General features: G+C 34.8%; 1 protein-coding gene across 1 annotated transcript in view; it reads left to right on the top strand.

The window, feature by feature from the left end:
- LOC148923140 (uncharacterized) overlaps positions 1-27,068 on the top strand; it is a 36,592-nt gene extending 9,524 nt beyond the window's left edge. The window contains exon 2 of the mRNA XM_089061408.1: positions 26,947-27,068. Coding sequence (XP_088917534.1) covers positions 26,947-27,068 — 122 coding nt within the window. The remainder of the gene's footprint in view (positions 1-26,946) is intronic.
- The last annotated feature ends 413 nt before the right edge of the window (positions 27,069-27,481 follow it).

Below are 27,481 nucleotides of genomic sequence, written 5' to 3'. Positions count from 1 at the left end.
ATTTTGGCCACGTCACATCATTTAGAGGCGAAAAAGGTAATTTACTATTTTTATGCTATTTTTAATTTATACAGTTCATTTTTTTTTATCATTTTTTGAATTTTAAGGGTTTTCTAAACATTTATAAGTAGAGTTATTCTTTTTTTGACAATATTTTCGGACGACGAATTTTGGCCACTTCAATCTTTCAGGGGCGAAGAAGATAATTTACTCCTTTTTTGGCTTATTTTTAATTTCTACATTTTTTTTCATTTTGGGTTTTTAGGGTTTTTCTAAAAGCATTTAAGTAGAGATATCCTTGTTTTGACAACACTTTTTGGAAGACAAATTTTTTGCACTTCACATTCTTTAGGGGCGAAAAAGATACTTCACTATTTTTGGGCTTTTTTTTTAATTTCAACTGTTCATTTTTTTCCTTTTGATTTTTTTATGATTTTCTCAGCGCATATAAGTAGAGTTATCTTCGTCTGACAACATTTTGCTGACGACGAATTTTGGCCATTTCACATCGTTTAGGAGTGAAAAACATAATTTACTCTTTTTTTAGCTTATTTTTAATTTATGATGTTTGTTTTTTTTTTCTTTTGAGTTTTTAGTGTTTTTAAAACGTTTATAAGTAGAGTGATCTTTATTTTGACAATATTTTTTGGACGACGAATTTTGGTCACTTCACATCGTCTAGGGATGAAAAAGACAATTTACTCTTTTTTGGGCTTATTTTTAATTTCTACTGTTTATTTTATCTTTTGAATCGTTAGGGTTTTCTAAACGCATTTATGTAGAGGTATCCTTGTTTTGACAACATATTTTGGAAGACGAATTTTTACCACTTCAAAACGTGCATGGGCAAAAAAGATGCTTTACTATTTTCAGGCTTTTTTTATTTATAATGTTGGTTTTTTTTTTTTTTTGAGTTTTAGGGATTTCTAAACGCATATATGTAGAGTTACCCATGTTTTGACAATATTTTTTGGACGACGAATTTGGGCCACTTCTCATCATTTAGGTGTGAAAAAGATAATTCCTACTGTTCTTTGTTTTTTCACTTTTGAGTTTGTAGAGTTTTCTAATGTATTTAAAGAGAGTTATCCTGATTTTGATAACATTTTTCAGACGACGAATTTGAGCTACTTCACATAATGTAGGGGCAAAAAAGATAATTTACTCTTTTTTGAGCTTATTTTCAATTTCTACTGTTTTTTTTTTGTTTGAGTTTTTAGACTTTTCCAAATGCATTTAAATAGAGGTATCCTGGTTTTGAAAACATTTTTCGGACGACGAATTTTAGGTGTTTCACATCGTTTAGGGACGAAAAAGATAATTTACAATATTTTTTTTAATTTCTATTGTTCATTTTTTTCCTTCTGAGTTTTTAGAGTTTTCTAAATGTTTATAAGTAGAGTTATCCTCGTTTTGACAACATTTTTCGGACGGCGAATTTCGGCCACATCACATCATTCAGGGCAGAAAAAGATAATATACTCTTTTTTAGTTTTTTTTTTTTAATTTCTATTGTTCATTTTTTCCTTTTGAGTTGTTTTTAGGGTTTTCGATATGCATTTAAGTAGATTTATGATTGTTTTAACAACATTTTTTGGACGATGAATTTTGGCCACGTCACATCATTTAGAGGCGAAAAAGGTAATTTACTATTTTTATGCTATTTTTAATTTATACAGTTCATTTTTTTTTATCATTTTTTGAATTTTAAGGGTTTTCTAAACATTTATAAGTAGAGTTATCCTTTTTTTGACGACATTTTCGGACGACGAATTTTGGCCACTTCAATCTTTCAGGGGCGAAGAAGATAATTTACTCTTTTTTTGGCTTATTTTTAATTTCTACATTTTTTTCATTTTGGGTTTTTAGGGTTTTTCTAAAAGCATTTAAGTAGAGATATCCTTGTTTTGACAACACTTTTTGGAAGACAAATTTTTTGCACTTCACATTCTTTAGGGGCGAAAAAGATACTTCACTATTTTTGGGCTTTTTTTTTAATTTCAACTGTTCATTTTTTTCCTTTTGATTTTTTTATGATTTTCTCAGCGCATATAAGTAGAGTTATCTTCGTCTGACAACATTTTGCTGACGACGAATTTTGGCCATTTCACATCGTTTAGGAGTGAAAAACATAATTTACTCTTTTTTTAGCTTATTTTTAATTTCTGCTGTTTGTTTTTTTTTTCTTTTGAGTTTTTAGTGTTTTTAAAACATTTATAAGTAGAGTGATCTTTATTTTGACAACATTTTTTGGACGACGAATTTTGGTCACTTCGCATCGTCTAGGGATGAAAAAGACAATTTACTCTTTTTTGGGCTTATTTTTAATTTCTACTGTTTATTTTATCTTTTGAATCGTTAGGGTTTTCTAAACGCATTTATGTAGAGGTATCCTTGTTTTGACAACATTTTTTGGAAGACGAATTTTTACCACTTCAAAACGTGCATGGGCAAAAAAGATGCTTTACTATTTTCAGGCTTTTTTTATTTATAATGTTGGTTTTTTTTTTTTTTTTGAGTTTTAGGGATTTCTAAACGCATATATGTAGAGTTACCCATGTTTTGACAATATTTTTTGGACGACGAATTTGGGCCACTTCTCATCATTTAGGTGTGAAAAAGATAATTTACTTTTTTGGCTTATTTTTAATTCCTACTGTTCTTTGTTTTTTCACTTTTGAGTTTGTAGAGTTTTCTAATGTATTTAAAGAGAGTTATCCTGATTTTGATAACATTTTTCAGACGACGGATTTGAGCTACTTCACATAATGTAGGGGCAAAAAAGATAATTTACTCTTTTTTGAGCTTATTTTCAATTTCTACTGTTTTTTTTTTCTTTTTTGTTTGAGTTTTTAGACTTTTCTAAATGCATTTAAATAGAGGTATCCTGGTTTTGAAAACATTTTTCGGACGACGAATTTTGGGTGTTTCACATCGGTTAGGGACGAAAAAGATAATTTACAATTTGTTTTTTAATTTCTATTGTTCATTTTTTTCCTTCTGAGTTTTTAGAGTTTTCTAAATGTTTATAAGTAGAGTTATCCTCGTTTTGACAACATTTTTCGTACGGCGAATTTCGGCCACATCACATCGTTCAGGGCAGAAAAAGATAATATACTCTTTTTTAGTTATTTTTTTAATTTCTATTGTTCATTTTTTCCTTTTGAGTTGTTTTTAGGGTTTTCGATATGCATTTAAGTAGATTTATGCTTGTTTTAACAACATTTTTTGGACGATGAATTTTGGCCACGTCACATCATTTAGAGGCGAAAAAGGTAATTTACTATTTTTATGCTATTTTTAATTTATACAGTTCATTTTTTTTTTATCATTTTTTGAATTTTAAGGGTTTTCTAAACATTTATAAGTAGAGTTATCCTTTTTTTGACGACATTTTCGGACGACGAATTTTGGCCACTTCAATCTTTCAGGGGCGAAGAAGATAAGTTACTCTTTTTTTGGCTTATTTTTAATTTCTACATTTTTTTTTCATTTTTGTGTTTTTAGGGTTTTTCTAAAAGCATTTAAGTAGAGATATCCTTGTTTTGACAACACTTTTTGGATGACAAATTTTTTGCACCTCACATTCTTCAGGGGCGAAAAAGATACTTCACTATTTTTGGGCTTTTTTTTTAAATTTCAACTGTTCATTTTTTTCCTTTTGATTTTTTTATGATTTTCTCAGCGCATATAAGTAGAGTTATCTTCGTCTGACAACATTTTGCTGACGACGAATTTTGGCCATTTCACATCGTTTAGGAGTGAAAAACATAATTTACTCTTTTTTTAGCTTATTTTTAATTTATGCTGTTTGTTTTTTTTTTCTTTTGAGTTTTTAGTGTTTTTAAAACGTTTATAAGTAGAGTGATCTTTATTTTGACAACATTTTTTGGACGACGAATTTTGGTCACTTCACATCGTCTAGGGATGAAAAAGACAATTTACTCTTTTTTGGGCTTATTTTTAATTTCTACTGTTTATTTTATCTTTTGAATCGTTAGGGTTTTCTAAACGCATTTATGTAGAGGTATCCTTGTTTTGACAACATTTTTTGGAAGACGAATTTTTACCACTTCAAAACGTGCATGGGCAAAAAAGATGCTTTACTATTTTCAGGCTTTTTTTATTTATAATGTTGGTTTTTTTTTTTCTTTTGAGTTTTAGGGATTTCTAAACGCATATATGTAGAGTTACCCATGTTTTGACAATATTTTTTGGACGACGAATTTGGGCCACTTCTCATCATTTAGGTGTGAAAAAGATAATTTACTTTTTTGGCTTATTTTTAATTCCTACTGTTCTTTGTTTTTTCACTTTTGAGATTGTAGAGTTTTCTAATGTATTTAAAGAGAGTTATCCTGATTTTGATAACATTTTTCAGACGACGAATTTGAGCTACTTCACATAATGTAGGGGCAAAAAATATAATTTACTCTTTTTTGAGCTTATTTTTAATTTCTACTGTTTTTTTTTTGTTTGAGTTTTTAGACTTTTCTAGATGCATTTAAATAGAGGTATCCTGGTTTTGAAAACATTTTTCGGACGACGAATTTTGGGTGTTTCACATCGGTTAGGGACGAAAAAGATAATTTACAATTTTTTTTTTAATTTCTATTGTTCATTTTTTTCCTTATGAGTTTTTAGAGTTTTCTAAATGTTTATAAGTAGAGTTATCCTCGTTTTGACAACATTTTTCGGACGGCGAATTTCGGCCACATCACATCGTTCAGGGCAGAAAAAGATAATATACTCTTTTTTAGTTTTTTTTTTAATTTCTATTGTTCATTTTTTCCTTTTGAGTTGTTTTTAGGGTTTTCGATATGCATTTAAGTAGATTTATGCTTGTTTTAACAACATTTTTTGGACGATGAATTTTGGCCACGTCACATCATTTATAGGCGAAAAAGGTAATTTACTATTTTTATGCTATTTTTAATTTATACAGTTCATTTTTTTTTATCATTTTTTGAATTTTAAGGGTTTTCTAAACATTTATAAGTAGAGTTATCCTTTTTTTGACGACATTTTCGGACGACGAATTTTGGCCACTTCAATCTTTCAGGGGCGAAGAAGATAATTTACTCTTTTTTTGGCTTATTTTTAATTTCTACATTTTTTTTTCATTTTGGGTTTTTAGGGTTTTTCTAAAAGCATTTAAGTAGAGATATCCTTGTTTTGACAACACTTTTTGGATGACAAATTTTTTGCACTTCACATTCTTCAGGGGCGAAAAAGATACTTCACTATTTTTGGGCTTTTTTTTTAAATTTCAACTGTTCATTTTTTTCCTTTTGATATTTTTATGATTTTCTCAGCGCATATAAGTAGAGTTATCTTCGTCTGACAACATTTTGCTGACGACGAATTTTGGCCATTTCACATCGTTTAGGAGTGAAAAACATAATTTACTCTTTTTTTAGCTTATTTTTAATTTCTGCTGTTTGTTTTTTTTTTCTTTTGAGTTTTTAGTGTTTTTAAAACGTTTATAAGTAGAGTGATCTTTATTTTGACAACATTTTTTGGACGACAAATTTTGGTCACTTCACATCGTCTAGGGATGAAAAAGACAATTTACTCTTTTTTGTGCTTATTTTTAATTTTTACTGTTTATTTTATCTTTTGAATCGTTAGGGTTTTCTAAACGCATTTATGTAGAGGTACCTTGTTTTGACAACATTTTTTGGAAGACGAATTTTTACCACTTCAAAACGTGCATGGGCAAAAAAGATGCTTTACTATTTTCAGGCTTTTTTTATTTATAATGTTGGTTTTTTTTTTTTTTTTTTGAGTTTTAGGGATTTCTAAACGCATATATGTAGAGTTACCCATGTTTTGACAATATTTTTTAGACGACGAATTTGGGCCACTTCTCATCATTTAGGTGTGAAAAAGATAATTCCTACTGTTCTTTGTTTTTTCACTTTTGAGTTTGTAGAGTTTTCTAATGTATTTAAAGAGAGTTATCCTGATTTTGATAACATTTTTTAGACGACGAATTTGAGCTACTTCACATAATGTAGGGGCAAAAAAGATAATTTACTCTTTTTTGAGCTTATTTTCAATTTCTACTGTTTTTTTTTTGTTTGAGTTTTTAGACTTTTTCAAATGCATTTAAATAGAGGTATCCTGGTTTTGAAAACATTTTTCGGACGACGAATTTTGGGTGTTTCACATCGTTTAGGGACGAAAAAGATAATTTACAATTTTTTTTTAATTTCTATTGTTCATTTTTTTCCTTCTGAGTTTTTAGAGTTTTCTAAATGTTTATAAGTAGAGTTATCCTCGTTTTGACAACATTTTTCGGACGGCGAATTTCGGCCACATCACATCATTCAGGGCAGAAAAAGATAATATACTCTTTTTTAGTTTTTTTTTTTTTTTAATTTCTATTGTTCATTTTTTCCTTTTGAGTTGTTTTTAGGGTTTTCGATATGCATTTAAGTAGATTTATGCTTGTTTTAACAACATTTTTTGGACGATGAATTTTGGCCACGTCACATCATTTAGAGGCGAAAAAAGTAATTTACTATTTTTATGCTATTTTTAATTTATACAGTTCATTCTTTTTTATCATTTTTTGAATTTTAAGGGTTTTCTAAACATTTATGAGTAGAGTTATCCTTTTTTTGACGACATTTTCGGACGACGAATTTTGGCCACTTCAATCTTTCAGGGGCGAAGAAGATAATTTACTCTTTTTTTGGCTTATTTTTAATTTCTACATTTTTTTCATTTTGGGTTTTTAGGGTTTTTCTAAAAGCATTTAAGTAGAGATATCCTTGTTTTGACAACACTTTTTGGAAGACAAATTTTTTGCACTTCACATTCTTTAGGGGCGAAAAAGATACTTCACTATTTTTGGGCTTTTTTTTTTAATTTCAACTGTTCATTTTTTTCCTTTTGATTTTTTTATGATTTTCTCAGCTCATATAAGTAGAGTTATCTTCGTCTGACAACATTTTGCTGACGACGAATTTTGGCCATTTCACATCGTTTAGGAGTGAAAAACATAATTTACTCTTTTTTTAGCTTATTTTTAATTTATGCTGTTTGTTTTTTTTTTCTTTTGAGTTTTTAGTGTTTTTAAAACGTTTATAAGTAGAGTGATCTTTATTTTGACAACATTTTTTGGACGACGAATTTTGGTCACTTCACATCGTCTAGGGATGAAAAAGACAATTTACTCTTTTTTGGGCTTATTTTTAATTTCTACTGTTTATTTTATCTTTTGAATCGTTAGGGTTTTCTAAACGCATTTATGTAGAGGTATCCTTGTTTTGACAACATTTTTTGGAAGACGAATTTTTACCACTTCAAAACGTGCATGGGCAAAAAAGATGCTTTACTATTTTCAGGCTTTTTTTATTTATAATGTTGGTTTTTTTTTTTTTTGAGTTTTAGGGATTTCTAAACGCATATATGTAGAGTTACCCATGTTTTGACAATATTTTTTGGACGACGAATTTGGGCCACTTCTCATCATTTAGGTGTGAAAAAGATAATTTACTTTTTTGGCTTATTTTTAATTCCTACTGTTCTTTGTTTTTTCACTTTTGAGTTTGTAGAGTTTTCTAATGTATTTAAAGAGAGTTATCCTGATTTTGATAACATTTTTCAGACGACGAATTTGAGCTACTTCACATAATGTAGGGGCAAAAAAGATAATTTACTCTTTTTTGAGCTTATTTTCAATTTCTATTGTTTTTTTTTTGTTTGAGTTTTTAGACTTTTCTAAATGCATTTAAATAGAGGTATCCTGGTTTTGAAAACATTTTTCGGACGACGAATTTTGGGTGTTTCACATCGGTTAGGGACAAAAAAGATAATTTACAATTTTTTTTTTAATTTCTATTGTTCATTTTTTTCCTTCTGAGTTTTTAGGGTTTTCTAAATGTTTATAAGTAGAGTTATCCTCGTTTTGACAACATTTTTCGGACGGCGAATTTCGGCCACATCACATCGTTCAGGGCAGAAAAAGATAATATACTCTTTTTTAGTTTTTTTTTTAATTTCTATTGTTCATTTTTTCCTTTTGAGTTGTTTTTAGGGTTTTCGATATGCATTTAAGTAGATTTATGCTTGTTTTAACAACATTTTTTGGACGATGAATTTTGGCCACGTCACATCATTTAGAGGCGAAAAAGGTAATTTACTATTTTTATGCTATTTTTAATTTATACAGTTCATTTTTTTTTATCATTTTTTGAATTTTAAGGGTTTTCTAAACATTTATAAGTAGAGTTATCCTTTTTTTAACGACATTTTCGGACGACGAATTTTGGCCACTTCAATCTTTCAGGGGCGAAGAAGATAATTTACTCTTTTTTTGGCTTATTTTTAATTTCTACATTTTTTTTCATTTTGGGTTTTTAGGGTTTTTCTAAAAGCATTTAAGTAGAGATATCCTTGTTTTGACAACACTTTTTGGAAGACAAATTTTTTGCACTTCACATTCTTCAGGGGCGAAAAAGATACTTCACTATTTTTGGGCTTTTTTTTTAAATTTCAACTGTTCATTTTTTTCCTTTTGATTTTTTTATGATTTTCTCAGCGCATATAAGTAGAGTTATCTTCGTCTGACAACATTTTGCTGACGACGAATTTTGGCCATTTCACATCGTTTAGGAGTGAAAAACATAATTTACTCTTTTTTTAGATAATTTTTAATTTCTGCTGTTTGTTTTTTTTTTCTTTTGAGTTTTTAGTGTTTTTAAAACGTTTATAAGTAGAGTGATCTTTATTTTGACAACATTTTTTGGACGACGAATTTTGGTCACTTCACATCGTCTAGGGATGAAAAAGACAATTTACTCTTTTTTGGGCTTATTTTTAATTTCTACTGTTTATTTTATCTTTTGAATCGTTAGGGTTTTCTAAACGCATTTATGTAGAGGTATCCTTGTTTTGACAACATTTTTTGGAAGACGAATTTTTACCACTTCAAAACGTGCATGGGCAAAAAAGATGCTTTACTATTTTCAGGCTTTTTTTATTTATAATGTTGGTTTTTTTTTTTTTGAGTTTTAGGGATTTCTAAACGCATATATGTAGAGTTACCCATGTTTTGACAATATTTTTTGGACGACGAATTTGGGCCACTTCTCATCATTTAGGTGTGAAAAAGATAATTTACTTTTATGGCTTATTTTTAATTCCTACTGTCACGGAGTCCCAGTGACAATTACGTCCGATCGTGACCCGAAGTTCACATCGAAATTTTGGATTAGTCTACAGCGCGAGTTGGGAACGCAACTGAATTTCAGCACGGCTTTTCACCCGCAATATGATGGGCAATCCGAGAGGACGATCCAAACTCTCGAGGATATGCTACGAGCCGTAGTGCTCGACCGAGGCGGAAGTTGGGAGACCGTACTACCGCTAATTGAATTTGCATACAATAACAGCTTCCAAGCAACAATCAACATGGCGCCATATGAAGCCTTATACGGAAGAAAATGTAGATCGCCACTCTACTGGGATAAAGTTGGCGAGCGACGGGTGCTAGGACCCGATGCAGTCGAGGAAATGATTGAAGTCGGACGACAAGTTCGTGCTAGAATAAAGGAAGCTCAGGACAGACAAAAGTCATACGCTGACGTCCGACGAACCGACCTACAATTCCAAGCCAGTGATAAAGTCTTTCTCAAAGTGTCCCCGTCGAAAGGGATAACACGTTTGGGTGTGAAAGGAAAATTGAAACCACGTTTTATCGGGCCTTACGAGATTCTAGAAGGAATAGGACCCGTAGCCTATCGATTGGCGCTACCGCCAAGTCTTGGAAACGTGCACAACGTCTTTCACGTATCGCAGTTGCGAAAATATGTGTTCGATCCAAAGCACGTGATTCACTACGAAGAAGTCGCGTTGAATTCCGACTTGAGCTATGAAGAGAGACCCCAAATGATCTTGGATCGGAAGGTTCAGAATTTGAGAAATAAATCCATTGCTAGCGTGAAAGTGCTATGGAGGAACCACGATTATGAAGAAGCCACATGGGAGTTTGAGGACAAGATGAAGGAACTGTACCCGGAACTATTTCCATGAGGTACCAAAATTTCGGGACGAAATTTCTTTTAAGGGTGGTGGAATGTAACGCCCCACTTTTTCAAACCCTAATTTTCGGGTTATAAAATTTTTGCATTAAATGCCTTAAATGCTATCATATGTGGATTATTTGATGAGTGATTAATTGCATAGTGTCTTTGTGACCTAATTGCGTATGAGAATTTTAATTGAGTTTAATAGTCAACTTGTTGAAATGTTGACGTGGCTATTGAATAGTCAAAGATGTGGAAAAATGACGTGGCCGTTGAAAGGTCAATGCGATGAGAAAATGAAGTGAAAGTGAAGAGATGATTGATTTGGAATATGTGAATATTTTGATGCGGAGAAATATAATTGTGGGGAAATTATTATTTATTTTGCTAAGGGATGAGTGAGAAAAATAATAGGAGCATTTATTTAAATCATGTGGAATTTTCGGCCACTATCTTTATTGGAGAAGAAATAATATTATTCTTGGATTTAATTATTTGTTTGGGATAATTATCCAAATTAAATCCAAAGTCCAAATACTCTTTAATTCCATCATGGAATTTTCGAAATTTCCACTTTGATTTTCCCATGAGATTTTCGAAAATCTCATATATTGGGAGGGAGAAATTATTTATTATTTTATTTGATCCCTTATTTATTCTATTCCATGAATAAATATAAATATACTAGAATATCTACCATATCTTGCCATATCCAAATTAAATTAGGATTTGAATTTATTCCTTATTGGAAAAGGAAAAAGTCACGCCTAGTTCCTATTAAATTGGGGAGTATTTTATTTTATTCTTGCTCCGTGATATATTATTCTACTCCGTGAAATATTTGAAATAAATCATAGGCTAATAATATAGCCAAGAATTTCGAATTCCCTATATCTCTCCCCTACCTCACGCCAATTTCAACCAACATATCTCTCCATATCTTCCAAATCTTGATTTATTTAATTATGGGATATTATTATTTGTGACTCTATAAATAGGAGAGAAACCCTAACCCTAGAGATCACAAAACCGGCGCCCACTCTCCATTATTTTCGAAAATTACTCCTCCACTCTCTCCAAGTTTTCTTCAAGTTTTCTTCAAGATTTCTTCATCAATTGAGAAGAATTCAAGTGAAATTCAAGAGATTATTGAAGAATCAAGACTAATTCCTTGTTTCTACCGTTCGTTCTTTTGGAAAAGGTACTTTATTTATTGATCTTCTCCTCTTCTACCGATTAATCGGTATTCTTGAGTCCACATGCATTTAGATTGAGTGAAGGGGAAATAAATTGATGAATTTTGGGATATGTGTGCAAGTGTGTGTGTGTGCGAGACCGTGTGTGTGTGTGTGTGCACGCCTCGGTCGGCGTGCACAAGTGTGATGATCGTGTGCGTATGTTGTGTGTGTGGAACACTCATGCGTGACACGATTTAATGGTGAATTTGGAGTTGTTATTAAAATAAAAATGGTATGTTAATCATACTTTGATTTTGATTGATGATTTTGAAAATAATCGATGGGAAAAAAAGGGAAACGTGAGATCATGCATGATTTGAAATCCATGATTGAAACTGATTTGTGATATGCCTAATTTAAAGGTGATACTTCGCGCTCTCAGCGTGATAAACGAGGAGAAAAGAATACTATCGAGCTAAACCAACGAGGTGGGCTTTCTTTTAAAATAAGGACATTGTCCTAAAATGATATTGATGAGAATGAAAGATGTGTTATCATGCCTTGATTTGTTTTGTCGTGCCTATCCCTCGTGGCTATGCCACTATTGTTATAATCGAATTTGGATCCTTGTAGAGCCGCAAACTCTACTTGGGTTAGTGTACACCAATGTTAGACCGAGTGCTGGCGTACGGGTCGGCCGGTCTAGTGACCTGGATTGCGGCCGCATTCCTTGTCATGTAGAATGAGGATATGGTAAACGTCTATGAGAAAAATGGTTGCGCGACCGTGATATTTGAGAAAGAAGATATTTTGGTGCCTCGGGTCTTTCTAAAGTTAAAACCCCGACGGACACTTGAAAATGGCATGATAATAACTATATTTGTGATAAAACTGTTTTCGGCAATGAACCCATTGAGTATGATTATCGTACTCAGCCCTGCATGTGTTTTCCTTATGTGCAGGTTGAGTGGTGACGAGCGGGCGGCGGTGTTGAGTAGAGAATAATAAGATGATCTGTTGGTACTTAAGGTGTCGTTGTGTCTTCATACATAGCCTCACTTCTTTCTTGGTCGCTTCCGCTATTTTATGAAAAATTGTTATCTTTTGGTTGGGATGAATACTTTTATTTTCGTGGGTATGTTTTGGAATATGAACAGTTAGAAATATTCTCTTTTGAAGAACTTGGTTAAGCTTTTAATCTTTTGATGGATTCTCTTGCTAAGGCATTATTCTTCCTCTACTTAATTGTTCATTTAATGCTTTGGTCAAATCCTTTCTTAATGAAACCCTAGCCTATGATTCTTTGATGCATTTAAGTCTACCTAGTTAGCGAACGCCGCATTTATTATACCCTAAATGGGCGGGTCGTTACAGTTGGTATCAGAGCCTCAGTTCTTTTCGCTCTGGACCCAAGAGTCTTGTTGTAATAAAATTTGAAAGTTGTATAAATTGATTAATGGATAATCGTCGAAGACTCAACACCGCAACTCGTCTCCGCTCAACCACGATGAATAAGGTAACAAGTATCTCTTGAATATTGATTTGAATTATGAAATATGGGAAGTTGAAGCGAATGGGAGATGTTGATATATATTTGGAAAATTGTGATGATTATGCTTGCATGTGAAATTTGCGAAATGTGATTATGCAAAATAAATGTTGTTATGCAAGTGATTATATGTTGAGACTGTTATGAGTTGAACAATAAAACTCTATGAAATTCTATGTGATTGTGATTTGCGTGAAATGTGATGAACGACCTTTATGAGAACAAACTTGAGCACGCTGCTATACCTAGTTGTAAGTCGTGCCGTGAATGAAAATTTTGTGATAATATCGAACTTGGAGGCATCCAACGCCGAATACGAGGCGAGCGGCTTATGAGAACGAATTGTGAAGCGCTGAAACGTGAAAACATATATACATATGCACACCTTTTGGCACGGAATGAAAATTCCGTTATTTCTTGATATGATATTACCTCCACACCTTCGTCGTTCGACGTATACACATATATATATATATATATCCATCGTACTCTCAGCATCAGTTGAAATCTTATACACTATTGATATTTTCTTCGATCCTTGTTCTGATGCTGAGATTTCTTTTGTAGATGCTTAATCATTATTACGCACCGATGCGCGATCGTTACGCAAAGAACAAGGTTTTCCCTGTCGAAACCTACCAAGAGTTTGAGTGGGATGGAAAGTCCTTTCTCCTAACCTACGTCACCGAATTCTACGATCGTTGGATGGATGCATACGCGTATGGAGGAGTTACCCATCACGCAGGGATCTCGAGATTGATCCACACTCTGCCGAGTCCTTGGAGCGAATGGACTGCCCAAGCTGCATTGCCATATACGTGGTTCAGTCCGCCGGAGTACAAGCCTCGAGGCGATATAATCGGATTGATTGGAGTGCTACTCCCAGCCATGGCAGCTGCGAGGGATGGACCGCCGCTTAGTCCCTCCACAAGTATCCGCCGGGACAGGCCCGCCGATGGAGGTATCGTCACGATAAGGAGCCGCATGTTGATCGTGTCCCTAATAGGCCAAGGCTTAAGGCTAATGTGGCACATCCTTTGGTTATCCACGGAAATGTGGAGGATATGCGTGCGATAACACCGCCGCCCCCGGATGTTGGTGAATATGGCGAGAATGAGGAACCGGACGAGGAAGGACCCGCTTTGGAGATGGATGAGGATGATGACCCCGAGGAGGATATGAACGACATCGATTAGGATTGATAGTCGTGGAATATTTGTTTTTGCTTTCCCCCATGTTTTTGGATTGATTTGCTACCTTATGTTTTTGCTACTCTTTCGTTTTTCTGCATTGATACTAAGACCTCTATGAGGCAACGTTTTTGATTTATATGCCATGGGGAGATATTTATTTTGGATTCAATGGATTGCCTTTCGTACATGGTACAAATTATCTATCACTATATTATCACATCATCACATCATGCCTCTTATAGTATCACCATTTTTTGAATACCTTATGACGCCCAGTATCCGCCACTTAAAAGCTGTACAACTATTTCCTAAGTGCCATTACTTTGATGATAGGAGACGATGATCTTTTTGATTGACCTTGATGCAACCAATTTTTTTGGTAACCATGTTGATTGACACTACTCTTTGCAATCCGTCTACGTGACGAACTTATGATATCTTGCGCTTGGCCATATATTCCAAAACAATTGAACCATGAACCTTGTTATTTCAACTATACCATGTGACTATCGTTAGAATCATGGGAATAATTCTTGTGTTGATAAATCAGAATGCCGCCAAGACGCCATAACCGTCAACCGACACCTCCACCTTCAAGTGAGGAGAGTGTGACGCAGTCGATTCCGACACCACCGCCTCCCCCACCCCCGGTTAATAGGGAAGTAGTGAAGCTGTTCTTGGAACAGAAACCGCCCGTGTTCGATGGACTTGGAGAACCGGCCAAAGCCGAATCTTGGATCCGCGCAATAGAACGTATCTTCGCAATCTTGGGATGCAATGATAGGGAACGGATGAGTTGCGTTACTCATCAGCTAACAGAGGCAGCCGACTTTTGGTGGGATACTAGAACAAAGACCTTGACACAAGGCCAAGTGGAAGCAATGACGTGGGACGATTTCAAGACCGAGCTATACAACAAGTATGTGCCGAAAAGCTACCGGAAAGCGAAGGCATCCGAGTTCAACAATCAGACGCAAGGACGCATGACGGTGACCGAGTATGATCGAGCACTCAACAGCATGACCCGATACGCCCCTGATCAAGTCGACACAGACGAGAAGCTGTCGGACAAGTTCCGCGAGGGACTAAGGTCCGAGATAAAGATGTCATTGGCCAGTCGAGGGAGACTCACATACGCTAAAGCTTTGGCACTCGCGTTGGATATTGAGGCAGCAATGCCTAAGGAGAAAGCTAAGGAGATCGCTACTTCGTCGTTACCCCCACCGCACTACTCGAGGGAGAAACGGAAGTGGGATGAGCCTAGAGCTTCGCATGATGGAAAACGGCACCAGTCGAGCCAACATCGGTCCTAGTACGAGGGAGGGCAGCGCACGTCTAGCCAGAGAGGAGACTACCAACCTAGGGCACCACAATGCAATGTGTGCTCTAAGTATCATTTCGGAGAATGCCGATACCAGAACGTGATCAAGTGCTACACTTGTGGAGGAAACGGTCATTTTTCCAGGGAGTGTCCGAATAACAAGAGAGGATCGGGATCAAGGCAGAACGATCAGGGATCCCGTCAGCCAGCTAGGGCACCGCAGAATGAATCGGGAGGAAATTGCGACTCATCATCGCGACAACCACAACCTCAGCGCCCCAGACTTCCTCCCCAAGCTAGAGCGTTCGCGTTGGAGCAGAAGAAGCCGAAGAAAGAGCAAGAGGATCGTGAAAAAGGGAATTTGACAGGTATGGGTGAAATTCTCAACACCCCTGTTGTTGTGTTGTTTGATACGGGCGCGTCGCACTCGTTTATATCTGAACTATGTGTGCATACTTTGAGCTTGCCTACAAGCGAATCTGAACGTAGAATGATGGTGTCCTCACCAGTAGGAGGAATGATAGAAATATCTAGAACGTGCTCGAACATAGAAATTTTTATGGGAGAATTTAGGATAGTTGCTCATGACTTGCGAGTCATAAAAATGGAGGATATCGATATAATCTTGGGAATGGACTGGTTGACAACGAACTTTGCGACGATTCGTTGTAAGGAGAGGCAGATATCTCTACAAGCTCCGGGAAGAGAACCCACCATATACCACGGAATCGCGATGAACCGGCGAACCGCCATCATATCCGCGCTGCAAGCGACTGCAATGATGAAAAAAGGGCGAACTGCCTATCTTGTCTACCTCCATGGAGAGGAGAAAAACGAGAAGAAGATGGAAGATGTTGCTGTTGTGAAAGATTTTCCCGACGTTTTTCCCGAAGTGTTACGTGGACCACCGCCAGATCGACAATTGGAGTTCACGATTGACCTTGAACCGGGAGCTGCACCCGTATCCAAGGCACCGTATAGAATGGCGCCAAAGGAGTTGGAGGAGTTAAAGGTACAACTCCAAGAACTCATGGACTTAGGTTTCATTAGACCTAGTGTCTCGCCATGGGGGGCGCCAGTACTTTTCGTGAAGAAGAAGGACGGATCGATGAGGATGTGCATCGATTATAGGGAGTTAAACATGTTGACTCTTAAGAACAAATATCCACTGCCAAGGATAGATGACTTGTTCGATCAACTTCGAGGAGCAGGCGTGTTTCAAAAATGGACTTGAGGTCCGGATATCACCAATTACGAGTTCGAAGGGAGGATATACCGAAGACTGCTTTTCGTACGAGATATGGACACTACGAGTTCGTTGTGATGCCGTTCGGCCTAACGAATGCCCCAGCAGTGTTCATGGACTTGATGAATCGAGTGTTCCATCCGTATTTGGATAAATTCGTTTTAGTCTTCATAGATGACGTGCTAGTCTACTCAAGGAACGAGAAGGAGCATGAGGAGCACCTACGAATCACGTTGGAAACGTTGAGGACCGAGAAGTTGTACGCCAAATTCAGCAAGTGTGAATTTTGGCTAAAGGAAGTGAATTTTCTAGGACACATTGTGTCGGCAGAAGGAATTCGAGTGGACCCCGCCAAGGTCGAGGCGGTACAACGATGGAAGTCGCCTTCAACACCAAACGAAATTTGGAGTTTCCTAGGTTTGGCAGGATACTACCGAAGATTCATTGAAGGATTCTCCAAGATAGCGAGACCAATGACGCAACAACTCAAGAAAGGAGTCAAGGTGAATTGGACCCCAGAGTGTGAAGCAAGCTTTCAACTCTTGAAGGAGAAATTGACAACCGCGCCAGTGTTAGCTGTACCCGAGTCTGGAGTGAATTACGTAGTCTATACCGATGCTTCAAAGGTTGGATTAGGATGCGTTTTGATGCAAAATAATAAAGTGATTGCCTATGCGTCGCGACAATTAAGACCACACGAGTTGAACTACCCAACGCACGATTTGGAGTTAGCAGCAGTGGTACATGCCCTAAAGATTTGGAGGCATCATCTCTACGGAGTGAGATGTGAAATCTTTACGGACCACAAGAGCTTAAAGTATTTCTTCGAGCAGAGAGACTTGATTATGCGACAACGAAGATGGCTCGAATTAGTGAAGGACTACGATTGTGGCATTAACTACCACCCCGGCAAAGCGAATGTTGTGGCAGATGCTTTGAGCCGCAGAGATCATTCGCAAATGGCTACTTTCCTAACGGAAGAAGAGAGCTTGATACGAGAGTTTAGCAGAATGCGATTGGAAGTGATAATAGCACCCGAAACAGTGGAAGGGCGAATTGCCACTTTGGTGGTTAAACCAGATCTGAAAACGAGAATCGTTGCAGCGCAACGGATGGATGCGGAACTCGAGGAAATTCGAATTGAGGTGAGAACCGGCGAATCCAGAAAATTTAGTGAGGAGTCCGACAACGCCCTCACCTTTGAAGGAAGGTTGTGCGTGCCAAACAACGAAGAACTTAAGAACGAGATCATGAGCGAAGCTCATGAAACTCCATACACTGCTCACCCTGGAAGTACAAAGATGTACCAAGACTTGAAAAAATCCTTTTGGTGGAATGGCATGAAGAAAGATATCGCGGCATTTGTAGAACGTTGCTTAGCCTGCCAACAGGTGAAGGCATTACATCAATGACCGCATGGAAAATTACAACCACTGGAGATACCCGAGTGGAAATGGGAGCATATCGCCATGGATTTTGCGACGGCCTTGCCAAAGACCCTAAGTGGGAACACCGCAATTTGGGTGATTATAGATCGCCTTACCAAGAGTGCGCATTTCATACCGATTCCGGTAACCCATGGATCGAGCAAGCTAGCTCGGATCTACATAAAAGAGATCGTGCGATTGCACGGAGTCCCAGTGACAATTACGTCCGATCGTGACCCGAAGTTCACATCGAAATTTTGGATTAGTCTACAGCGCGAGTTGGGAACGCAACTGAATTTCAGCACGGCTTTTCACCCGCAATATGATGGGCAATCCGAGAGGACGATCCAAACTCTCGAGGATATGCTACGAGCCGTAGTGCTCGACCGAGGCGGAAGTTGGGAGACCGTACTACCGCTAATTGAATTTGCATACAATAACAGCTTCCAAGCAACAATCAACATGGCGCCATATGAAGCCTTATACGGAAGAAAATGTAGATCGCCACTCTACTGGGATAAAGTTGGCGAGCGACGGGTGCTAGGACCCGATGCAGTCGAGGAAATGATTGAAGTCGGACGACAAGTTCGTGCTAGAATAAAGGAAGCTCAGGACAGACAAAAGTCATACGCTGACGTCCGACGAACCGACCTACAATTCCAAGCCAGTGATAAAGTCTTTCTCAAAGTGTCCCCGTCGAAAGGGATAACACGTTTGGGTGTGAAAGGAAAATTGAAACCACGTTTTATCGGGCCTTACGAGATTCTAGAAGGAATAGGACCCGTAGCCTATCGATTGGCGCTACCGCCAAGTCTTGGAAACGTGCACAACGTCTTTCACGTATCGCAGTTGCGAAAATATGTGTTCGATCCAAAGCACGTGATTCACTACGAAGAAGTCGCGTTGAATTCCGACTTGAGCTATGAAGAGAGACCCCAAATGATCTTGGATCGGAAGGTTCAGAATTTGAGAAATAAATCCATTGCTAGCGTGAAAGTGCTATGGAGGAACCACGATTATGAAGAAGCCACATGGGAGTTTGAGGACAAGATGAAGGAACTGTACCCGGAACTATTTCCATGAGGTACCAAAATTTCGGGACGAAATTTCTTTTAAGGGTGGTGGAATGTAACGCCCCACTTTTTCAAACCCTAATTTTCGGGTTATAAAATTTTTGCATTAAATGCCTTAAATGCTATCATATGTGGATTATTTGATGAGTGATTAATTGCATAGTGTCTTTGTGACCTAATTGCGTATGAGAATTTTAATTGAGTTTAATAGTCAACTTGTTGAAATGTTGACGTGGCTATTGAATAGTCAAAGATGTGGAAAAATGACGTGGCCGTTGAAAGGTCAATGCGATGAGAAAATGAAGTGAAAGTGAAGAGATGATTGATTTGGAATATGTGAATATTTTGATGCGGAGAAATATAATTGTGGGGAAATTATTATTTATTTTGCTAAGGGATGAGTGAGAAAAATAATAGGAGCATTTATTTAAATCATGTGGAATTTTCGGCCACTATCTTTATTGGAGAAGAAATAATATTATTCTTGGATTTAATTATTTGTTTGGGATAATTATCCAAATTAAATCCAAAGTCCAAATACTCTTTAATTCCATCATGGAATTTTCGAAATTTCCACTTTGATTTTCCCATGAGATTTTCGAAAATCTCATATATTGGGAGGGAGAAATTATTTATTATTTTATTTGATCCCTTATTTATTCTATTCCATGAATAAATATAAATATACTAGAATATCTACCATATCTTGCCATATCCAAATTAAATTAGGATTTGAATTTATTCCTTATTGGAAAAGGAAAAAGTCACGCCTAGTTCCTATTAAATTGGGGAGTATTTTATTTTATTCTTGCTCCGTGATATATTATTCTACTCCGTGAAATATTTGAAATAAATCATAGGCTAATAATATAGCCAAGAATTTCGAATTCCCTATATCTCTCCCCTACCTCACGCCAATTTCAACCAACATATCTCTCCATATCTTCCAAATCTTGATTTATTTAATTATGGGATATTATTATTTGTGACTCTATAAATAGGAGAGAAACCCTAACCCTAGAGATCACAAAACCGGCGCCCACTCTCCATTATTTTCGAAAATTACTCCTCCACTCTCTCCAAGTTTTCTTCAAGTTTTCTTCAAGATTTCTTCATCAATTGAGAAGAATTCAAGTGAAATTCAAGAGATTATTGAAGAATCAAGACTAATTCCTTGTTTCTACCGTTCGTTCTTTTGGAAAAGGTACTTTATTTATTGATCTTCTCCTCTTCTACCGATTAATCGGTATTCTTGAGTCCACATGCATTTAGATTGAGTGAAGGGGAAATAAATTGATGAATTTTGGGATATGTGTGCAAGTGTGTGTGTGTGCGAGACCGTGTGTGTGTGTGTGTGCACGCCTCGGTCGGCGTGCACAAGTGTGATGATCGTGTGCGTATGTTGTGTGTGTGGAACACTCATGCGTGACACGATTTAATGGTGAATTTGGAGTTGTTATTAAAATAAAAATGGTATGTTAATCATACTTTGATTTTGATTGATGATTTTGAAAATAATCGATGGGAAAAAAAGGGAAACGTGAGATCATGCATGATTTGAAATCCATGATTGAAACTGATTTGTGATATGCCTAATTTAAAGGTGATACTTCGCGCTCTCAGCGTGATAAACGAGGAGAAAAGAATACTATCGAGCTAAACCAACGAGGTGGGCTTTCTTTTAAAATAAGGACATTGTCCTAAAATGATATTGATGAGAATGAAAGATGTGTTATCATGCCTTGATTTGTTTTGTCGTGCCTATCCCTCGTGGCTATGCCACTATTGTTATAATCGAATTCGGATCCTTGTAGAGCCGCAAACTCTACTTGGGTTAGTGTACACCAATGTTAGACCGAGTGCTGGCGTACGGGTCGGCCGGTCTAGTGACCTGGATTGCGGCCGCATTCCTTGTCATGTAGAATGAGGATATGGTAAACGTCTATGAGAAAAATGGTTGCGCGACCGTGATATTTGAGAAAGAAGATATTTTGGTGCCTCGGGTCTTTCTAAAGTTAAAACCCCGACGGACACTTGAAAATGGCATGATAATAACTATATTTGTGATAAAACTGTTTTCGGCAATGAGCCCATTGAGTATGATTATCGTACTCAGCCCTGCATGTGTTTTCCTTATGTGCAGGTTGAGTGGTGACGAGCGGGCGGCGGTGTTGAGTAGAGAATAATAAGATGATCTGTTGGTACTTAAGGTGTCGTTGTGTCTTCATACATAGCCTCACTTCTTCTTGGTCGCTTCCGCTATTTTATGAAAAATTGTTATCTTTTGGTTGGGATGAATACTTTTATTTTCGTGGGTATGTTTTGGAATATGAACAGTTAGAAATATTCTCTTTTGAAGAACTTGGTTAAGCTTTTAATCTTTTGATGGATTCTCTTGCTAAGGCATTATTCTTCCTCTACTTAATTGTTCATTTAATGCTTTGGTCAAATCCTTTCTTAATGAAACCCTAGCCTATGATTCTTTGATGCATTTAAGTCTACCTAGTTAGCGAACGCCGCATTTATTATACCCTAAATGGGCGGGTCGTTACATTTTCGGACGACGAATTTTGGCCACTTCAATCTTTCAGGGGCGAAGAAGATAATTTACTCTTTTTTTGGCTTATTTTTAATTTCTACATTTTTTTTCATTTTGGGTTTTTAGGGTTTTTCTAAAAGCATTTAAGTAGAGATATCCTTGTTTTGACAACACTTTTTGGAAGACAAATTTTTTGCACTTCACATTCTTCAGGGGCGAAAAAGATACTTCACTATTTTTGGGCTTTTTTTTTAAATTTCAACTGTTCATTTTTTTCCTTTTGATTTTTTTATGATTTTCTCAGCGCATATAAGTAGAGTTATCTTCGTCTGACAACATTTTGCTGACGACGAATTTTGGCCATTTCACATCGTTTAGGAGTGAAAAACATAATTTACTCTTTTTTTAGCTTATTTTTAATTTCTGCTGTTTGTTTTTTTTTTCTTTTGAGTTTTTAGTGTTTTTAAAACGTTTATAAGTAGAGTGATCTTTATTTTGACAACATTTTTTGGAGGACGAATTTTGGTCACTTCACATCGTCTAGGGATGAAAAAGACAATTTACTCTTTTTTGGGCTTATTTTTAATTTCTACTGTTTATTTTATCTTTTGAATCGTTAGGGTTTTCTAAACGCATTTATGTAGAGGTATCCTTGTTTTGACAACATTTTTTGGAAGACGAATTTTTACCACTTCAAAACGTGCATGGGCAAAAAAGATGCTTTACTATTTTCAGGCTTTTTTTATTTATAATGTTGGTTTTTTTTTTTTTTTTGAGTTTTAGGGATTTCTAAACGCATATATGTAGAGTTACCCATGTTTTGACAATATTTTTTGGACGACGAATTTGGGCCACTTCTCATCATTTAGGTGTGAAAAAGATAATTTACTTTTTTGGCTTATTTTTAATTCCTACTGTTCTTTGTTTTTTCACTTTTGAGTTTGTAGAGTTTTCTAATGTATTTAAAGAGAGTTATCCTGATTTTGATAACATTTTTCAGACGACGAATTTGAGCTACTTCACATAATGTAGGGGCAAAAAAGATAATTTACTCTTTTTTGAGCTTATTTTCAATTTATACTGTTTTTTTTTTTTTTTTTGTTTGAGTTTTTAGACTTTTCTAAATGCATTTAAATAGAGGTATCCTGGTTTTGAAAACATTTTTCGGACGACGAATTTTCGGTGTTTCACATCGGTTAGGGACGAAAAAGATAATTTACAATTTTTTTTTTAATTTCTATTGTTCATTTTTTTCCTTCTGAGTTTTTAGAGTTTTCTAAATGTTTATAAGTAGAGTTATCCTCGTTTTGACAACATTTTTCGGACGGCGAATTTCGGCCACATCACATCGTTCAGGGCAGAAAAAGATAATATACTCTTTTTTAGTTTTTTTTTTTAATTTCTATTGTTCATTTTTTCCTTTTGAGTTGTTTTTAGGGTTTTCGATATGCATTTAAGTAGATTTATGCTTGTTTTAACAACTTTTTTTGGACGATGAATTTTGGCCACGTCACATCATTTAGAGGCGAAAAAGGTAATTTACTATTTTTATGCTATTTTTAATTTATACAGTTCATTTTTTTTTATCATTTTTTGAATTTTAAGGGTTTTCTAAACATTTATAAGTAGAGTTATCCTTTTTTTGACGACATTTTCGGACGACGAATTTTGGCCACTTCAATCTTTCAGGGGCGAAGAAGATAATTTACTCTTTTTTTGGCTTATTTTTAATTTCTACATTTTTTTTCATTTTGGGTTTTTAGGGTTTTTCTAAAAGCATTTAAGTAGAGATATCCTTGTTTTGACAACACTTTTTGGAAGACAAATTTTTTGCACTTCACATTCTTCAGGGGCGAAAAAGATACTTCACTATTTTTGGGCTTTTTTTTTAAATTTCAACTGTTCATTTTTTTCCTTTTGATTTTTTTATGATTTTCTCAGCGCATATAAGTAGAGTTATCTTCGTCTGACAACATTTTGCTGACGACGAATTTTGGCCATTTCACATCGTTTAGGAGTGAAAAACATAATTTACTCTTTTTTTAGCTTATTTTTAATTTCTGCTGTTTGTTTTTTTTTTTCTTTTGAGTTTTTAGTGTTTTTAAAACGTTTATAAGTAGAGTGATCTTTATTTTGACAACATTTTTTGGACGACGAATTTTGGTCACTTCACATCGTCTAGGGATGAAAAAGACAATTTACTCTTTTTTGGGCTTATTTTTAATTTCTACTGTTTATTTTATCTTTTGAATCGTTAGGGTTTTCTAAACGCATTTATGTAGAGGTATCCTTGTTTTGACAACATTTTTTGGAAGACGAATTTTTACCACTTCAAAACGTGCATGGGCAAAAAAGATGCTTTACTATTTTCAGGCTTTTTTTATTTATAATGTTGGTTTTTTTTTTTTTGAGTTTTAGGGATTTCTAAACGCATATATGTAGAGTTACCCATGTTTTGACAATATTTTTTGGACGACGAATTTGGGCCACTTCTCATCATTTAGGTGTGAAAAAGATAATTTACTTTTTTGGCTTATTTTTAATTCCTACTGTTCTTTGTTTTTTCACTTTTGAGTTTGTAGAGTTTTCTAATGTATTTAAAGAGAGTTATCCTGATTTTGATAACATTTTTCAGACGACGAATTTGAGCTACTTCACATAATGTAGGGGCAAAAAAGATAATTTACTCTTTTTTGAGCTTATTTTCAATTTATACTGTTTTTTTTTTTTTTTGTTTGAGTTTTTAGACTTTTCTAAATGCATTTAAATAGAGGTATCCTGGTTTTGAAAACATTTTTCGGACGACGAATTTTCGGTGTTTCACATCGGTTAGGGACGAAAAAGATAATTTACAATTTTTTTTTTAATTTCTATTGTTCATTTTTTTCCTTCTGAGTTTTTAGAGTTTTCTAAATGTTTATAAGTAGAGTTATCCTCGTTTTGACAACATTTTTCGGACGGCGAATTTCGGCCACATCACATCGTTCAGGGCAGAAAAAGATAATATACTCTTTTTTAGTTTTTTTTTTTAATTTCTATTGTTCATTTTTTCCTTTTGAGTTGTTTTTAGGGTTTTCGATATGCATTTAAGTAGATTTATGCTTGTTTTAACAACTTTTTTGGGACGATGAATTTTGGCCACGTCACATCATTTAGAGGCGAAAAAGGTAATTTACTATTTTTATGCTATTTTTAATTTATACAGTTCATTTTTTTTTATCATTTTTTGAATTTTAAGGGTTTTCTAAACATTTATAAGTAGAGTTATCCTTTTTTTGACGACATTTTCGGACGACGAATTTTGGCCACTTCAATCTTTCAGGGGCGAAGAAGATAATTTACTCTTTTTTTGGCTTATTTTTAATTTCTACATTTTTTTTCATTTTGGGTTTTTAGGGTTTTTCTAAAAGCATTTAAGTAGAGATATCCTTGTTTTGACAACACTTTTTGGAAGACAAATTTTTTGCACTTCACATTCTTCAGGGGCGAAAAAGATACTTCACTATTTTTGGGCTTTTTTTTTAAATTTCAACTGTTCATTTTTTTCCTTTTGATTTTTTTATGATTTTCTCAGCGCATATAAGTAGAGTTATCTTCGTCTGACAACATTTTGCTGACGACGAATTTTGGCCATTTCACATCGTTTAGGAGTGAAAAACATAATTTACTTTTTTTTAGCTTATTTTTAATTTCTGTTGTTTGTTTTTTTTTTCTTTTGAGTTTTTAGTGTTTTTAAAACGTTTATAAGTAGAGTGATCTTTATTTTGACAACATTTTTTGGACGACGAATTTTGGTCACTTCACATCGTCTAGGGATGAAAAAGACAATTTACTCTTTTTTGGGCTTATTTTTAATTTCTACTGTTTATTTTATCTTTTGAATCGTTAGGGTTTTCTAAACGCATTTATGTAGAGGTATCCTTGTTTTGACAACATTTTTTGGAAGACGAATTTTTACCACTTCAAAACGTGCATGGGCAAAAAAGATGCTTTACTATTTTCAGGCTTTTTTTATTTATAATGTTGGTTTTTTTTTTTCTTTTGAGTTTTAGGGATTTCTAAACGCATATATGTAGAGTTACCCATGTTTTGACAATATTTTTTGGACGACGAATTTGGGCCACTTCTCATCATTTAGGTGTGAAAAAGATAATTTACTTTTTTGGCTTATTTTTAATTCCTACTGTTCTTTGTTTTTTCACTTTTGAGTTTGTAGAGTTTTGTAATGTATTTAAAGAGAGTTATCCTGATTTTGATAACATTTTTCAGACGACGAATTTGAGCTACTTCACATAATGTAGGGGCAAAAAAGATAATTTACTCTTTTTTGAGCTTATTTTCAATTTGTACTGTTTTTTTTTTTTTGTTTGAGTTTTTAGACTTTTCTAAATGCATTTAAATAGAGGTATCCTGGTTTTGAAAACATTTTTCGGACGACGAATTTTGGGTGTTTCACATCGGTTAGGGACGAAAAAGATAATTTACAATTTTTTTTTTAATTTCTATTATTCATTTTTTTCCTTCTGAGTTTTTAGAGTTTTCTAAATGTTTATAAGTAGAGTTATCCTCGTTTTGACAACATTTTTCGGACGGCGAATTTCGGCCACATCACATCGTTCAGGGCAGAAAAAGATAATATACTCTTTTTTAGTTTTTTTTTTAATTTCTATTGTTCATTTTTTCCTTTTGAGTTGTTTTTAGGGTTTTCGATATGCATTTAAGTAGATTTATGCTTGTTTTAACAACATTTTTTGGACGATGAATTTTGGCCACGTCACATCATTTAGAGGCGAAAAAGGTAATTTACTATTTTTATGTTATTTTTAATTTATACAGTTCATTTTTTTTTATCATTTTTTGAATTTTAAGGGTTTTCTAAACATTTATAAGTAGAGTTATCCTTTTTTTGACGACATTTTCGGACGACGAATTTTGGCCACTTCAATCTTTCAGGGGCGAAGAAGATAATTTACTCTTTTTTTGGCTTATTTTTAATTTCTACATTTTTTTTCATTTTGGGTTTTTAGGGTTTTTCTAAAAGCATTTAAGTAGAGATATCCTTGTTTTGACAACACTTTTTGGAAGACAAATTTTTTGCACTTCACATTCTTTAGGGGCGAAAAAGATACTTCACTATTTTTGGGCTTTTTTTTTAAATTTCAACTGTTCATTTTTTTCCTTTTGATTTTTTTATGATTTTCTCAGCGCATATAAGTAGAGTTATCATCGTCTGACAGTGTTAGAACAATGGATAAAAGAGTTGGTCGTCAAATTTTTGGGAGAGGAATGGTGGCTATTATGGTACAAATTATCTTGTGTGTTGTCCCTACTTTCACTTTGATTTGCTTTAATGAAATGACTAACACATAGTCTATTCTTGTAGATTCTGAGAGAATAGGGTGGTCGAGAGTGGTTCAGGATGAACATGGGCGTGAACGGGGTGTGAGGGCGAGTGTGGGACTGCCTAGCTCGGCAGTGGTAAGCCCCCGCCGCGAGTGCATGTGACTACATCTAAATATTTTTCCCGCTTTGTCTTAGCATAGGACTCAGATAATTACGAGCATTACTTATTATTCGCATTTCATTCCAATTATAAAAATTTAAATACGTTAGAAAAAAATATGATCCTCCTTTTTATATTTCCATCACTCACGTTTAGATCTACTTAAATCAGAAAGTGAGGCAAACTTATAAGATGCTCAAAGATACTAACAAGTTCTTTAACGATCGACTGAGTATTAAATGGGTGCACGTTACATTATATTTTTGTTACTTTAAAGTTTAATTATTGCTATGCGTAACCACCAAATTACCATTTCTATAAATAAATAATTTAGTCAACCTTTCAAACAATTAATTCATAATTATAAAAAATGTCATAAGGACAATAAAATTGATCAACATGTGTGTATGCTTTA

This window comes from Salvia hispanica, chromosome 6 (genome assembly GCF_029641045.1).
Source record: "Salvia hispanica isolate PSC_SH4W2 chromosome 6, Shi_PSC_v1, whole genome shotgun sequence".
In the NCBI taxonomy this organism is placed as follows: Eukaryota; Viridiplantae; Streptophyta; class Magnoliopsida; order Lamiales; family Lamiaceae; genus Salvia; species Salvia hispanica.
Note: the sequence above shows the minus strand (reverse complement) of the source record. Positions and strands in the feature narration are given on the sequence as shown.